This window comes from Engystomops pustulosus, chromosome 1, assembly GCF_040894005.1.
Source record: "Engystomops pustulosus chromosome 1, aEngPut4.maternal, whole genome shotgun sequence".
Lineage (NCBI taxonomy): Eukaryota > Metazoa > Chordata > Amphibia > Anura > Leptodactylidae > Engystomops > Engystomops pustulosus.
The window spans coordinates 59258542-59276697 of record NC_092411.1 but is presented as its reverse complement, the minus strand read 5'-3'; the positions used below and the strand labels follow the sequence as shown (position 1 = coordinate 59276697).

The window sequence follows — 18156 nt, the reverse complement described above, 5'->3', positions numbered from 1 at the left end:
CGCCCACTGCCGTCTATGGAGGACGTATATAGACGGCCATATATAGGTCCCTCACACGGCCGTGTGAATGTAGCCTGAGACTGTCAGTATGATGGACTCACATATATCACTATACCTTGAAGAAAGATAAATTGCTGACAAGGCCAGTTGTATTCCTATCCATGAGATGCATCCGCCTGAGGAAGACACATGTGATGGCAGAATGGTGCACTGCCAGATGCAAAATTCTCTATATGGCTCGAGGAAACATCTGTGCCTGGCTACATTATTTGTGACCCCAAACCCAACACCAGTGCAAACCCCAGGCATAGGACACAGCATCTGGAGGATTGCATATGTGTATGCGATGTGTATTGTTATTGCCAACAAAGCAGAAATCCAGTAAAGCTGCTCCCACACAACGCCCACATTTCAGGAGGTATTGAACTTCAAACTATATTTTACACCAAAGTAACTTTTTTTTGCCAAAACAGAGGAGGATGAAGCATTGATACTTACCTTTACCTAAATGCGTGTTTATACTCATGTATCTAGCGGTTCCTGTAAGGCTCTTGTGTTCTCTGTAGGGTATGTGCTTCTTTGTTTCTGGGTCTATGTACTCTTTTGCCAGGCCAAAATCTATTATGTGAATTATTTGCTGGTTCTTGTTTCCTGGACGACCTATTAAAAAGTTTTCAGGCTTTACATCTCTATATATCAAGTTCTTTGAGTGAACATATTCCATGCGGGAAATCTGCAAGAAAAGAAATGTACATGCATTGGAAATCAAAAGTAAAAAGCACTACATATAGTTTTAGAAATATTGTACACACATACTATTACTCTCTGTGATGTGGTGAGGGTTGTAGCATTAAAACCAGCCCTAAAAATAGAAATGTATTTCCATGGTTCCTTTGTGCATCCTGTAAGTTACAGCTTTGTCCCATTTTTATTCACCCTGGTTTCTCTCACTGATCCAGTCAAGGCAGTAGAGCTCTTGGATACATTCAAACTCCTTCTGCCCCCTCACGGCCGCTGTGCCCGGTCAACCTGTCCCTCAACACATCCCTCAGCAGTGCCCTCTGCAGCGTCCCCGGCTATCTCCAGAGCTGCTCTACACAAGCTTGAGTAGTGAGCGCGGCGACAGGTGGGTGTGAGCTAGCCGGCCATTCTCCAACATGCACGTTTATGAAGAACATGGGATTGCCTAGCAAGACACCGGTGATAGGCTCCTGCTAATTCAGCAGCCGAGGACGAGTGGCACGCCACATGAACTACCAACGCGTCACGCATGCACAGAGTTTTCAGACTTGATTGTGATGTGAACAGGGGGCAGTGGCAGGAAATGTGTGTGGATGGTTGGGCTTACCGGGCACAGCCACCGTGAGGGTGCAGGAGGAGCTTGAATGAATCCAAGAGCTCTCCCGCCTCCTTGACTGGATCAAAGAGAGAAACCAAGCTGAATAAAAGTGTTAATTGGGACAAAGTTGCAACAAACAGAAGGAAAACAGGAACCATGGAAAAACAATTACAGTAATCTAGAAGGTACTGTTTGGGGTTTGTAGTGAGGTTATGTGGAGACAGGCTCTCCTTAAAAGGGGTTGCCCACTTTCAGCAAATAATTGATATTGTGTAATGACAAATACAAGTTCCCGATATACTTTTTGTATGAATTCCTCACAGTTTTTTAGATCTATTTTTGCTACCATTAAACAGGAAGCTGATTTATTTACTTCCTGTGGATGTGACCCAGTCCCTGGTCACGTGAGGTCTCACAGGTGCACAGTATCGCAGAGAGTAATCGGATAAGTATGTTAAAACAAGTTGTGCACCTGTGTGACATCACATGACCATGGACGAGGTCACATCCACAGGAAGTAAACACTGAAGCTTCCCGTTGAATGACAGAAAAAATAGATCTAGAAAATTGATACAGAAAGTATATTGGAAAATTGTATAACTTTTCATTACACAAACAATATAAATTATTTGCTACTTAAAAGGGGTTGTCCACTTTCAGCAGAGTCAAACATTATGAAGAAGGGATGGAGAAGAAGCCCAGTAACTTTTCACCAGCAAATATCAACAATGGTTACAAGTCTGTCAAAACGCCTTGGTAAAGGAACATTTTGGGCATATTTATTCATTTTAGAAAGCAGAGCTGGTTGGTTGCTATAAACCAAAGCATTATTGTTACACCATGGTCACACTTTTCTCTGCGTGGTTTCTAGAATTAATTCTGTACATAAACTTCAGAGAAACTGCTCACATTCATTCTTCTACCATTGTCATCTATGGGTACGTATTATTGATCAAATCAATCACTGCCATGGATTCTGTGCACACACAGCACGGCAGAGAGACGCATTCAGTGTGGACCCTCCGTAACTGCACAATAGAAGAAGGACGCTGTGGTCAAGCTCAGATCACTACTGGGGATTCATTGGCAAATACATATTGTGCTGTGTTAAAAATAAAGTCCTTTTAAAGGAAACCTACCACTTGAAGTGGCAGGTTTAAGAAGAAAACAGCGAGCACCAGCTCAGGGTGAGCAGGTGCCGGAGCTTATTTTTGTTAATGTTTTAAACCACTTTTTAAACTTTATAGCCGGCGCAGGGAGGTACGCACTCAGCGCTCACCGTGCGCGCGGCTACATAGGAAGTGAAGGAGAGCCACGCGCATGGTAAGCGCCGAGCGCGTACCTCACTGCGCCGGCTATAAAGTTTAAAAAGTGTTTTAAACCGCGATACCGCGGTTTAAAACACTAACAAAAATAAGCTCCGGCACCAGCTCACCCTGAGCTGGTGCTCGGTATTTCCATCAGAAACCTGCCACTTCAAGTGGAAGGTTTCCTTTAAGACCTTCCACAAGCAGATGCTGTCACTAGGAGGTGGTCTACAATCTTGGGGGTAAGCTGCAGCAGTCTGTTTTTGTGTTCCTGTGTCACCTCATGTATTTTGGTGAGGAGTCATTTGCTAACGAGCTGGCTCTATCACGTGTATGTCGGGAGTCAGTTCCCTTCAGCGAGCAGATAGCTCACTTAACCCCCACCCCTAAATAGCACACTAAGCCCCCTTGGTGAGGAGTGGGGGACTAGCTGGACTAAGGCTAATATACATTTCATAGGGAGCTGTTAGGGAGCAAGAAGAGCCGGCTCTTCTTAGTGGGCAGAGCCTAATGAGCTAGATCACCAAGAAGAGCTGGACTTCTCATCCCCAATTCTTACTCTCCTCTACACCATCACCCCCTTCCTGCTCAATGCACATGAAAACCACTTATAATTACCTCCTCCGGCACTACAGTTCACACGAGGTGCCACTTGTCACTCCGGAGTCTCAGTTTACACAGGTCAGCAGTGCGGTCCTGCCCACAGCCGAGCGACAGCTGTAGCAGGTGTGTGGCTGTGGTCAGGACTGCGGACCTAGGTGAACAGAGACTCGGCAGTGACATACAGTGCTGTGGGTGAGCAGCATCTCGGACAATGCCTTTAAACTTGATGACTCTTTAACCATCATAAATACGGCTTGCATTCACTTCAGATTGAGATAGATGCGTACTCACCAGCTGTATGGCTATCATAAGAACGGTTTTCAGGGAAAACGTCCTGTCACACAAGTCGAATAAGTCTTCCAAACTTGGCCCCAGTAGTTCTAGCACCATGGCATTGTATTTACCGCAAGGACCGAAGTAATAAACCTGAGGTACACCATCTAATGAGGAAGACCAGAAACAACCGCATTAGCAAAAATAAATAAACTAGATAAAATACATTTATATATACACATTAAAATACAAGCACAGGACATGCCTTATTAAAGGTTGATGGACGATGAAAACGAAAAATAAAAAAAAAAAAAAAATTAAATTAAAAATCAGGTATAGGCCAAAGCAAGCTTTTTTGTAGCGAGGTCATAACTTCAGTGACTGGAGGTATGTGGGGTCGTTACGATGGAAGCCAGCAGGACACAGGAAGTCCTGGGCGTCACATAGAGCGCATTAAAACAGAAAACTCTAACAGGGCAAGATAGATAATATAGATGACCCTATTAGGGTTTTATGCTAACCTTGTTAAATATGATGAAGAAAATGAAAAAATTAAATGAAAAAAGTGCTAAAAATGTAGGAAATGACCATGTGAATGCAGAATTTTAGTGTAAAAGAATTTTTAGCTGTAAGATCACTAGGATAGTATCTACTCAGTGTAGCTCTAATGAAATAACTCCGGTTCATAAGGCACAGCTGTAAAATGAGGATAATGGAAATATATATATATTATATATTTTTTTAAATAACAATACAAAAGATAGTGCACGCTTCACTAATACATATAGGAAAAGCAAACAGGGTGGTTCCCTCCAACAAACATAATGGAGGCTGGAATTGATCCACAGGAGCCACTACCTAAAACACAGTCTATTTTTAGTGTTTAGAGAATATTACAACATTGTCACATAAGGCAGAAATCAGTTTGTTAAAAATGTTCAGATCCGGTTTCAGTTCGTGGACACAAAACCAGCAAAAGCTTAGGCAGGTTTGTATGAATACAGTTTAATATACCAGATTAAGCAGGATTAGGCATATGGAGTATGGACAAAAAAGGATTTATCTATGACATATTTCCTAATAACAGGCTGAAGAATTACAATCTAACAGAAGTCTATCTGTACCCCCAATCATCACCATAAACAATGGAGAGGGGGCAACACGGAGACTTCTCAATGTGTCTATGCCACTGGTGATGCACCACTGGTAATCACTCCGGAGTGAGTGTCACGACCCCACCGAGGGACAGAATGCATGTGGATTGAGCTGCTCAATGTGACAGGTATGACATCCATTATTTCAATACGATATCACACAGAGATATTTCAAAAACATGTGTGAGAAATACACTGCTGTATCTGTGGGAACCTGACAGCAGCCAAAAATGGCCCCCTGGTGACAGGTTCCCCAGTGGAAGGGCACAACACCTGGAGATGGTGAAGATGCCAACTAGGAGCGAATACTAAATACAGACAGACAGTCTCAAAAGATAGGTTCTTCGGTTTGTTCTCAAGTTGAATTCATATACTTTATAATTGTAATTGCATACAAAATTTGACAATAGGATTTTCAAAACTTTTTTGCTGTAATGGGACCAAGGATTATCTATAAAGCTTCATTACAGACACCTTACAGCTGAGCATTGCAGCCTGGGAGTAAAGTAACATCCAGAGTCCCCACTGTAACTAAGGGTCGTCTGAGTTGTGGACCGCCTGTAGTTGATACTTCAGATTTGCAGCATGAAGAGTATTGGGGAATATATTATCATCTATGTCCTGTGGCATGTATGGAGCCAAACAGAGAATTCTTGATGCAATGGACATGTAAAAAATGAAATGGAAGACGCTCCAAAGACAACAAGAAAAAGGCTTCTTTTCACCCTAACCCTGCACAGTAGGGAGGAGAGAGTTATTTTTAATAATAATGTAGAAATAGGGCCCGATATTGAAACGTGCTTCCTAAATATTCCCTGATCCTTTTAATGTATGCGCCTTTACAGACTACTCCGCAATGCTTACAGCAGAGCTCCACTTTAAAAGGGAATCGGTCATAAGTTTTGTCCATACAAAATCAGCAGGACTGGGAAAAATGGTCTACAAGCGTGCGGTCACACAAGGCGTTTTGTTGTGTTTACAAAGGTGGGGCACGGCCTGATCGGACATGCGTTTCCATTGGAACCCATACGTTCGCTAACCAGCACACAGTGTTTTGCATTTTTTACAGGCACACGCATTTCCATGAAGAACATATCCAATGGGGCTGAGCCTCAGGCGGCTGCATTGCACTTATAAACGCAATACAATTGCCATATGCGGCCGGAGCCATACAAGATTGTACATGTAGAAAGACTTGGAGCACAGCACAGCGCACCGCTCTGCTAGGAGTCAGACTGAACACAAAGGTATGGTCCTCACTGATCTCCAGGACTGCTACCCCACACCAATGGTTGTATGGTTACTAAGACTGGAAGACCCCGCTAATGCTTGGTCTAAATAAGCAAAAAGGGCTCATTCACACAAATGTAATGGGGTCCAATATATGGCCGCACCATTTGGACACCATAGGACATGTCCTATATTTTGCCGTGTTACAGTACCACCCACTCACTACTCTATGTAGAGGGGCGAGCAGCACTCCAGCTGTATGCTCGCATGGACTACAGCCCAGGGTAACATACATTGTAAGAATGTACCATAAAAGCTCTCAATTTTATACACATATCCAGATCATTTTACGCTCATTCGAAGTGGCACAGAAGCGACACGTACAGCTGGTTACAGCAGCTGTCTATAAAGCTGCTTACATGGGATAAAATATTGTCATAAACCAGAGGGTAAAACATGTTTTGTGTTTTCTTTTTTCATTTTAAGAAAGGTTACTCTTCAATAATCCTTCTAATATGTGTAACACTAACTAAACGCTGAATAATAAGCTTCTCCGTTATCAGCTACAGTCCAGGAGCAGCTTTTAGGACCACCGCTTAGTTACACTGCATTACAGGCAATAAGACCCTCATCATTCTTGCTCTTCTTCCTCAGATCTATTACAGAGTTATGCATGTACTTGATTAAACTCAATTTAACCTATACAGGATTTATTTTCAGAAGATGCAGAATATAGAAGACAAAGATTTCCTTTAAGAGTGGAGATCCCTCCCACAACTGCAGGTGTCCAATGAAATGGTGTGTGAACAAACTTATAAAAATGACAGCAGAATAAATCTCTGTTAACACTAAAAACAAATGTAATAAACAAACGCAAGTACAATATTTCCAGCGCTCACATTTTCTTGGAAAGGTCGAGGACTTCCTTGTTCATTATGAGCCCAGAAATCTTCAGGGAATTATTAGAACTGTACAGACTCCTCATGAGACACCACTTTCCGTGATGCAAACCAACAAGACAAACAAAGTGTCATACAGAGAAATGAAAGGATTTCTCTTGGTTACCTTTAAGCCGCAGCTGTACTATAGATAGTAGCACCACTGAGTCATATTTACTACTCAGAAGTTCATCCCACCAATAGCTTTCACAACAATGACACGACCCGTTATTTTCACATAATGAGGTGTAGTAATGGATATCCGAGAGAGACCCCCACAACTGCTAAAACAAAGGGCCTAATGACATGTATGGACCTTACAGGGGTTCTCCATCACCGTTATACTGTACCTGTACTAGCAAATACATGTGTATTACTGTGCAAACAAACTGGCAAATCTCATCATCACAAGGATACAGATACATGATCACAGGGGCCAACTCCGAGGAGGCTATATCTGATAAAGCCGGCAAGTGTGGACCCATTGAGGGCTGGGGTAACATGAAGCCTCACACTGCAGGTATGGGGTGGATGGGATGATACAGAAAACACATGAGCATAAAAAGGCTGGGGGGAGACTGAATATGTATGCACATGATAGCTTGTGAAATGGCGCTATAACCATTTACTCCACACGTGGTAGAGATTTAAGATCTTATGGGCGCATTCATTAGTGTTTGGATGGTTTGTAGTCGTAACTTGGACATAGAGCAAGTATTATGTGGAGAACCAGAAGTAGCTCAGGGCTGGTCATGGTAACACAAATCACATTCATGCAATACACACACTTAAAGGGAACCTACCAAAATAAATCTATCTATAAAGGTAGATTGGGTGGTAGGTGGATCAATAGGACGTGAGGGTAGCCCTTTTAAGGGCTAATCTTCACGTCCCCGCACTTTTTTGATAACTTTTATTATTATGAATATGTAAAAGTTGTTAAGCCGCTACTGGGGCGTGGAGTAGCCGGAGTTGCGGCTACACGGCATGGCTACTCCATGTCCCAGTAGCCTCTTTGTTCCTCCTACCCAAAGTCTTTGGCGCACGCCCTCGGCCGGCGAACCTGCCGCCGGCGCACGCCCTCGGCCGGCGAACCTGCCGCCGGCGCACGCCCTCGGCCGGCGAACCTGCCGCCGGCGCACTCCCTCGGCCGGCGAACCTGCCGCCTGCGCGGGCCTGCTGCGTGCCAAAGATTTTGGGTAGGAGAAACAAAGATGCTACTGGGGCGTGGAGTAGCCGTGCCTTGTAGCCTCAGACCGGGCAACTTCACGCCCCAGTAGCCGCTTAACAAAATTTACATATAGAGCTAATAAAGGTTATCAAAAAAGTGCGGGGACGTGAAGATTAGCCCTTAAAAGGGTTATCCTCACGTCCTATTGATCCACCTTTATAGATAGATTCATGGTGGTAGGTTCCCTTTAAACTCTAATAACCAATCTTATTTTTAAAAAAAAGACAACAGTTTGTGGATTAAAAAGGCTGCGATGCTTTATTAAGGGGTAACCAATGAGATAAATTATTTAATACTAATTAATAATAGAACAGAATAATTTAAAAGCATAACTAAACATATTAATGTAATACTTATTCTCCCCAGCAAGAGCTCCCACTAATAAGCAATCGCGACAATGTAAAAATAAAATACATTATAAAAGGGAGGGCTGGGTGGGGCGCTGACACCTCATCTTCTTGGAAACTGGCACCGTGACCTCGCTGGTAGCCCTTTTTTTTATCTGTAAGAGAGTGCGGCCAGCTGCCAATCAGCTGACCGCCAACATTCTTTTACCTACGGTAGTAACATTATTGGTGAACAGCTGGGTCAATGGAAATAAACAGCTGGCGTCACCTGCAGCAAATCAGCTTGCTGCATTATTTTCATAATATTCCTGACAGGAAAAAAGCGGGAAAGCTTGACACACAGTTTTACCTCATAAGTACATTTTAACACTTTCGTTACCAAACCGAATAAAATATGGTTAACTATTACCACAAAATTGCTAAGGGATTGTGCCACCATGTACCCTACACTTCAGGGGCCTCTTGTCAACATCACTAGAAATCTGCTGTCCGTGTCACAGTCATTCACGGACATATTTTAGGAAATACTCTCACTACAGAGCTCCAATAAATGCCTCTGGCACCAACACGGTTAAGAATCACAATAGTACATCCCCATAAGCTCCAGCGTCTAAACCTGAATGAGAACCTGTCAGGGTGATTTGTGACACTAAGCCCTATAAACACGGCACAATGTGGCTGCCATTTACAAAAACAAGAACAAACCTTTATACTTGCCTACAGAGGAGTCCAATAAGGCACTTCAGGATCCTCACTGGTGCACCAAGCTTCTGTGTGTTGCAAAGGCAATGGCGACACCAATGTAATTAGGCAAATCTCCTCTTCAGCCGTGTGAATATGCATATGTTAAACACAAACAAAACGCAACGTGTGACCGCAGCCTTCAGGTGAAGACACACATGGCGTTTTTGGGCCGTTTTTACTAAGTGCGTTTTCAGATCGTTAAAAACGCATGCGTTAAAAAACGCATCCGTTTTTTGAAAACGCATGCATTTTTGTCCATTTTTCATTGCACAATTTCGGAAAAAACGGACAAAAACTGATGCGTTTTCAAAAAATGCGTTTTTAAAACCCGGATGCGTTTTTTAACGCATGCGTTTTTAACTATCTGAAAACGCACTTAGTAAAAACAGCACAAAAACGCCATGTGTGTCTTCACCCTTAGGTGTCCAATTTACTTTTACAGGTCCCCTTTAACCTGCATTGAAAGACAACTTCCAAACAATTGAAAGTATACCAGAGTACCGCCAGACACAATGGGGGACATTTACATAAAGTGTCGGTGTCTGCACTGGCTTTGTTACCGACCTGCTCTGGGAAAGAAGATACACATTTAATATTGTAGAGCTGTGCAGAGACATTTCTGGCGCCAAGACCATTTTTTGTCCCTGGGACCAAAATCTGTCCCGAGCACCAGAAATGTGTCCAACAGTCCCTGCTAGACCAGTTTTCTTTTGGTCTACTTTCCGCCAGTTTACAGCGCCCAAAAAGGGCTGCGACACATATTAATTGTGTCTGAGTTTCCACTCCGCCAAAGCCACACCCCTTTTCGGAGAAGAGTCGGAGCAGACGGAAAAAGTCTTTTTTTCTGGCGCCGCCAGCTAATAAATAGGTCTGAGAGCAGAACATGTGGAGAGAGCGCCACAAAACTGGCGGAAACACCATAGTAAATGTCCCCCATTATGTTAGCCCTAAAAATGAGCCCCATAGATATAATCAGCACACAAGCAAAGGGCCCTCCTCTGCACCATAACTAAATAGCTTGTATTTTCACATGGAAATTGTAAATGCAGCACCATAAAATCCTACAAACTTTACCAAGTCCAAAAGAGAGACATTAAAATGCCAGGTAGACTTATTTAGGGTGATGCTACACATGGTGTTTTGAACCCGTTTATGGTCCGTTTTTAAGCAGTCCATCCAAAAACGCATGCGTTTTTTGAAAACACATCAGTTTTTGACCAGTTTTAATTAAGATAATTTGTAAAACCTGTCAAAAACTGATGCGTTTTCCAAAAACTCATACGGCTTTCAAAAACGCATGCATAATGCAGGTCTTTTTAATGGAGTGCTTAAAAACTGACAAAAAATTGGTTCAAAACGCCATGTGTGGCATCACCCTTACATGTTTCCAGTGTATCCTGGAGTCCACAGGATTATGTTGTGCCCAGAGGGGGGGGGGCATGCAGTTTTGAATACAAGTAGGCGTAATTTAATACATTTCTGCAACGTATTAGATTGTATGTTAACTCACACAATTCTGGGTCCATACTGGATGTTGCAGCGGATTTACTGTCGGTTAAGTCAATTGAGTAAAAAAAACATTAAAAATTAACCAAAAAACTTGCCTGTATATCATGTCGTATGTGAGAACCCAGCCCAATCATTCCGAGGTCGCTCCTCCCACCAGAGGGGGAGATCTACCACTTGCTCCTCCTATCTGCTGTAGGATCTACTGACAGATTTACCTCAAACTTTACAAAACTGATGTCATTGGCCATTGATGGCATTGACTGTAGGCCCGGCTCTAGGAGTAGATTCTTGAACATTGGAAGGAAGCCCAGCTTACACAAGGATCATTTCACCACACCTCCTACAATCTCTATCACTAGAAGATAAAGAAGTACAGCAGGTCTGGCCGTGTGATTTATGATGACCGCACCTTGGAAACATGTACAAGATCAATACAAGGCGTTAGAGTAAACCAGAGAAGGAATACGTCACAACAAATCTGTCGTTCATCCATGTTATGCTGGAGTCTGGAATAAAGCAATAAGAGTCTGTTCCTCAGAGCAAAACATACAAAGTAGGAAAATTAGTTCAGAGGAATTTAGGGGAAAAAAGGTAGTTTGGTACAAGGTGGCACTGGGCCAAATATTTTGGATGCTTGAGCTATGGCATATGTTATTGAGGCACCACATGCAAGTCGTGTAATTTAAGCGAGTCAAAATGTAGAAACAACACTCCCTTTTAGATCACCATGTCTGACACGCCGGGCAGCAGGAAGGAAGAGATCTGTTACATTCACTTCCAACATAACACAAAGATTACAGATCGGAGCTGGAGAGATTCCGGAAGAAAATCTCTGCCCCTCCAATTGTGGCGAGATTACAAGTGTCAGGATGTCCTTCAAGTCTGGCAGGGCATGAAAATACTGCACCCTCCGCACCGCTCGCTGCTGTCCCCAGTCTTTGGATAAGATATTCCATAAACATGTGATCAGCCTGAGCACTGGGACACATGGAGCAGGAGCTGGATGTGCACACACTTTCTATTATAGGTGATGGAAAATACACAGGGATCACAGAGCGCTCCCCATCTCCTCACTGCTTACAATCCTGTTTGAGCTAAAAAGATTAAGACAAATCTCTCCCCTGTCCGTATTTGGTTCACAGGACTGGTTAGATAGGATAGCACTGTGACAAGCCTGACAAGCTGGGAGAACTGCTACGTAGCCTCTGGGTACAAGCAGAAACCTTAACAGATCTGAAAGTTGCACAAGTCTATGAAGCTGTAGAAGGTTATATTAGACACCTCTGGAAGGAGTCACTTATGTGCATAGAGACTACAGTAACAGATATACAGTCTCCAATACAAATAACAGGCAGAGGAGAGATAGTATTCTATAGTACTACCTCTAAAAGATAGAAGACTTACTAGAAGCAGCACCTTTCTCTACTATATTGCCTACACAAGTGAATCAAGAGTAGCTGATCAGTGCAGGGGGGGACATCACATACATATTCTGTAATATGTATATATTTCTCTTACCTGGACACCCCACAGGCCCCCACTCTAAAAGTTTAAGTAGACTCCTTTACAACTCCACACAAGCTACCAAGTAACATTACTTCGGTCATCAAGATCATTAAACCATTTTACTGCCGGTTAATAAAAGCTTTGTAGCCGGGCACTGGATACCCTGATGTATGCCAGTTTTTCCTTATTCAGGACTATGTAAAAAATGAAAAGCTACAAACCAGTTCTGCAACATCAGCAAGTGACAGAGGATCCTGTCTTATGTACTTCTCATACTGGATTGCTGGCTTTTGTTATATACAACCTGGGTGGGTTCTCGCTCTGAAGAGTCAATTCTCAGATTAGAGCAGGAACTGCAGGAGATGAACCTCATTACTTCACCTGCGACATTTACCCACAACAATCATACACCGGCGGTCCTGACATTTCTGATTAATAGCATAAAGTATCAATCATGATATAGGATCAGAGCCAAGGGTCACCTAAGGGCAATGCCACACGGAGTTTTTGTCCGGTTTTTCAGTGCGTTTTTAAATGCATCCGTTTGGCTGCTTTGAACCTGTTTATCTATTAAGATAGATGGGTTCAAAGCAGCCAAACGCATCTATCTTAAAAGATAAATGAGTTCAAAGCAGCAAAACGGATGAGTTTTAAAAACGCCCTCGTTTTTGAACGGACTGAAAATCCATGCTTAAAAACGGAACAAAAACGCAGTGCGTGGCATCACCCTAAAGGCCGGAGACCTAAGAACAAGTTTGGTCATTGAAACTTGCTCCATGTGCTGGAGCGATTTATCAGACTGAACATCGAACCACTGAGGGTCCGGGGGCGGTTTTAGGTGCAGTTTTGTTAATTTAACAGGACAAACACATGAATTGAACGGAACAGGTTTCACCTTCAAAATCAAATTCACAAAACTGCAATTAATACCACGTCAAAGCTGATACCAATACAGTTTTAACTGCAACGTGTGACCACACCCTGAACTGGACTGAATTCGCTCATGGACAAACGTCCTCAATAGAAGTTTGCGGCAATAGGCTTCACACACTTCTTACCGCACATGCATATTGTGGCAGCAGTCAGCAATGTGCATGCACATAACTTAAAGAAAATCTACCATAAAAATCCAGCATAATATCCAGGGGCCCTAATACATCCAAGCAACATGACTGTGGTAACCTACTTTTATTTGTTATCTATAGCCTCCTCTATAGCCTAATGAGTCCAGGGCGCTCTGGGGGTGTTTCCAGATATACTCCGTGATGTCTTTTCACTCATTGTTACAATAAGCAGAGTATGTCTACCCCTCCTCCCTTTCTCTGTGTAGTCTAGCAGCATCAGGAAAAGCGCAGGGGAGGTTTTCCTGTTCTGCTCATTGTAACAGCCTGTGAAAAGAAATTACTGAGGGGCTCTGGAAAGTGCCCCTCAGGCTCATTAGCACAATTTTATTCATTGATTTTAGGAGAAAGGAGGCCATTGATAACAAATATAACAGGATCACCAAAGTTATAGTGCCTGGATCTATGAGTAAGTGCCTCTGGTTTATCATGATGGATCCCATCACAGCCTTTATCTAGTTAATTCATACATTAATCATTGTAAAATCATCTTTACTTTATTATGTAAATGAGGCTGATCACATGGAGAGAGAATGTGATGTCACCCCTGTTACCCCTCCCCTCTCCTGCTCATGTCTGTGTGTAATACATTGTAAAGAGCAAAAAGAAAAAGATGGCACACAAATAGTCACAAAAATAACCCAGTTCGGATGCATACCTCCTAGATTAACACTGTGCTCAGTAATAGGCTGATACCACAGCCACCAAAAAGAAACCAATCTATATTAAAATACGTATTGTTACTGGCACTAGCAGAAAAAGTTATATTAAAATGCTGTTTAATTCATAAATATGCTGTTAAGATACCAATAGTACATCATATAAATAATTTACATTAACCGGTTCGCCATCGCCTGTCGTGTATTCACGGCGTCGGTCGGGTCGCGCTGCATGGAGAGGGCTCACGGGCTGAGTCCTCTCCATAGCCGGTAAGTCTTTGCTGCATATTACAGCAAAGGCTTATCGCTGTTTTCGCAGCGATGGCTGCCGGCAAAGCTGCCGCCAGCCTCAAAAAGATAGCGGCGCATGGGCGCTGCCATCTTACCTGGGATCGCCGCTCCCCGTGACGTCATCGGGGGGGCGGCGATCCGTCTCCATGGTAGCCTCGGGTCTTCCGAAGACCCGAGGCCATTTCGTTTTAACCCCTTCATTACAATGTGCTGATAGCACATTGTAATGAATGAGGAGGAAAATCCCCATATACTGCCATACTGTAGTATGGCAGTATATGATAGGATCGATCAGACAACCTAGGGTTAAAGTACCCTAGGGAGTCGGAAAAATAGTATAAATAAAAATAAAGAACCGGTTAAAAAAAAAAAAAAAATTATAATAAAAAACCTAAAATTTCAAATCACCCCCTTTCCCTAGAACTGACATAAATATAAATAAACAGTAAAAATCATAAACACATTAGGTATCGACGCGTCCGAAAATGCCCTATCAAAATATGATAACGGTTTTTCAAGGTGTTTAACCCCATAACGGAAAATAGCGCCCAAAGCCGAAAATTGCACTTTTTTTGCCATTTTGAAAAATATAAAAAAAAATCTATAAAAAGTGATCAAAAGGTTGTACAGTCCTAAAAATGATATCATTGAAAATATTATCAAATTTCGCAAAAAATGACACCACCCACAGCTCCGTACACCAAAGTATAAAAAAGTTATTAGCGCCAGAATTTGGCAAAATCAAAATAATAATTTTTGTACAGGAGGTTTTCATTTTTGTAAATGTATGAAAACATAAAACCTATACAAATTTGGTATCCCCTTAATCGTACCGACCCAAAGAATAAAGTAGACATGTCATTTGGGGCGCTCAGTGAAAGACGTAATATCGAAGCCCACAAGAAAATGGCGCAAATGCGTTTTTTCACCATTTTCACTGCATTTGGAATTTTTTTCCCGCTTCCGAGTACATGGCATGGAATAATAAATACCATCACTATGAAGTGCAATTTGTTACGCAGAAAACAAGCCATCACACAGTTCTTTACGTGTAAAAATAAAAAAGTTATAGATTTTTGAAGGTGGGGAGTGAAAAATGGACATAAAAAAAACAGGAAAGGGCTCGGTCCTTAAACGGTTAAATAACAACAGTAGAGACAGATACCATCAATTTATAGTTCTCGATCCTAAAATAATTGTCCACGTGTTTATGGACCACCGTCTCCCGTTGTTTGTGTGCGAGAGTCTCAATCACAGTACTTTGTTTTGCTGCTGAGGAAGAAGTAAAAGTAACTTTGAAACATGTCTAGCACAGTGATTTTCAACCTGTGTGCCGTGGCACACTAGTGTGCCGCGACACATGGTCGGGTGTGCCGCGGGGAAATTTCCCCAAACTATGGTGCCCCCTGTGTTTTGTTTCCCGGCAATGCGCAGCGATGCGCAGTCACGGCTTCTTACAATGTAGGAGACGTGTACAATAACACATGCGCAAGCTTTGAACCGCGCGCGACAAAATGACATCACCGAGGCCGGCGCTTCATCCTGAGAGTGGAGAGACTCACGCATTTGCCCACCGCCAAGGTAATGCCCACCAATAACACTGACTATATGAGCTTTTGCCCGAGCATATGAACTGTTGGCAGAATACTAAGCATATGAGCTGGTACTTTTAGTACTCCAGCAGTATACTGCATATAACAATGAGAAATGTAAAATGAGAAATACTATAGTCATGAGGCTGGAGTACTACAAGTACCAGCTCATATGCTGAGTATATGAGCCTCATGGCCATAGTACTTCTCATTGTACCCCTTTATTTTGCAGTATATGAGCCACATAATAATCAGCACCATATACTAAAAACAGGGAGAAACTGAGAACTGTTGAGGAAGAGCTTCGTGTGTGTCTTTCCACCATTCCTGCCAGGATATCCCTTGTGTTTATCGAAACAGGCCCAGGTTTCACACTGCGTGAGTAAAATAAATTTAGAATCTATATTATTAACTATATGTATAATATGACAGTTTTCGTGCTATTTTGGTTGGTGGTGTGCCCCAGGATTTTCTAAGTATAAAAAGTGTGCCGCGGCTCAAAAAAGGTTGAAAATCACTGGTCTAGCACATAAAAAGCTGAAAGCACCAACTTGCCATATAACACATCACTGTTTGCTCCCTGCTTTGCTGGGCCCAATAATATTGGAATAAGGAGGAGACATTGGGATTATCTTTGTGGATGCGTTCACAAGTTGCGTTTTGGTTGTGTCTCTTTTAAATGTTACCATGCGTTTGTCTGCTGTGCGTTTTCCTTCAATGCTGGAAGTGTAAGCAGTAAGTGTATAAATTTTCACAGCTGCATAGACTTAAAGGAAACCTACCTTTTGATTTGATGCATTATGAAGCAAACATACCTTGAGAATGCTGTGGCTACACTGATGGAGGATGATTAAACATTTATAAAATTATGATAATGAAGCTGTCACTTCTGTGGCTGGGCTCAGGGCTTCTCCTAGCACATTAGTTATGCACTGCTTCACAGGATGATGTAATCCCCTGGGTTGTGCCTGGAGGCAAATTAATCAATTGCTGCACCATCCACAGCTTCTGTGTACGAGTGATCCAGCTCAGGTTGATCCGTCATGTCTTGACTAAGGTACACGTGAAATGCGTTTAGTTTTTTCAGCAAAACCACTCAGCTCAGAGATTAAACAAGATGTGATCCTGCATCAGTGTAGCTACAGCATTCTCAAGCTATGTTTACTTTATAATGCATCAAATAAAATGGTAGGTTTCCTTTAAAGCAATGAAGTAAAACGCTTTCAAGGCAGACAAAACGTATTGTAACATTTCAAAAAGCATGCTTTCAGGTGCAGCCACACGTTCAGTTTTTCAGATGCAGTTTTTGAACCCAAAAGCAGGTGTGCATCATAATGGGAGAGAACTTATCATTAAGAAGTGCTGCTCCTCCTCTATTTTCACTCCACTCCTGGTTTGGGCATCAAAAACTGCATCTGAAAAACTGAACGTGTGGACTCACTCTCCAGACGCAACCCAAACGCCACATGTGAATGCACCCTGTAGCTCCCCGCCATGATGAGCGCCGCTCACATGACTGGAAAAAATTGGTTACAACACTTCTCCATTTCACAAAAAATAGGTCCCGTTTTAGAGCCACAACCATGTTTAATCATTAAAGAGGATAATATTTAAAGGCCTATCCACAGCATAAGGTTATTCTGTGGGCGTCCGTCTTGACTTGTACCAGTCAGCAGTGCCCAATGTGACCCACTTTGGACACAGATGGTGCAGTTACCACTATAAGGTCTTAGCTGGTCTATTATAGTTCAGCTCCAATTCAAATGTGAGATAAGCTGCAATAGAACAGCCATTGGAGGGTCTATGGGGCCCATCTTTTATAGGCTTAAGTCATTGGCTAGGGTCTTAGGCTCCATACACTCTGCTGATTATAGCAGACCCGCATGCATCTCCATGGGATCCAATCTCTATAGGATGGTTCACGTTCTGCGGCTTAACCAGATGTAACGCGTAGGAAACATTAACAATACGATGACAATTCAGTGTCTTAAGGCGACTGTGGCGCTTCTACAGATGTCCTTACACAATGAGAACAAGTCCCAGTAATCCTTGTGTACCTTTCTGCATTACACAACGTTTCCTTGCCAGTTTCCTTAGATTATATGAAAAGAAAAAGGACACAAAGATCTCCCAGACATATAAGATGAATGTGTACATAGGAGAGATTTCCTTTTACAGGAAAAAGTTTGCTGAGCATAAATAAAGAATAATTAAAATGGCCATAAACACAAATGCCAGCCAAAAGCCATTTTATTTGCCACTAGCAAAAACAGTCAGTCTTCTGGGATTAAATAGATACAACTGCAAAAAGC

General features: G+C 42.5%; 1 protein-coding gene across 6 annotated transcripts in view; it reads right to left on the bottom strand.

The window, feature by feature from the left end:
- The window catches only part of CSNK1G3 (casein kinase 1 gamma 3), a 79797-nt gene that overhangs the window by 24758 nt on the left and 36883 nt on the right, over positions 1-18156 (bottom strand). For all 6 annotated transcript variants that reach the window (XM_072141390.1, XM_072141346.1, XM_072141364.1 and 3 more), the window contains exons 5-6: positions 3541-3689; positions 499-733 (exon numbers count right to left, since the gene is read on the bottom strand). In XM_072141390.1, the coding sequence (XP_071997491.1) occupies positions 499-733; positions 3541-3689 (384 nt within the window). The remainder of the gene's footprint in view (positions 1-498; positions 734-3540; positions 3690-18156) is intronic.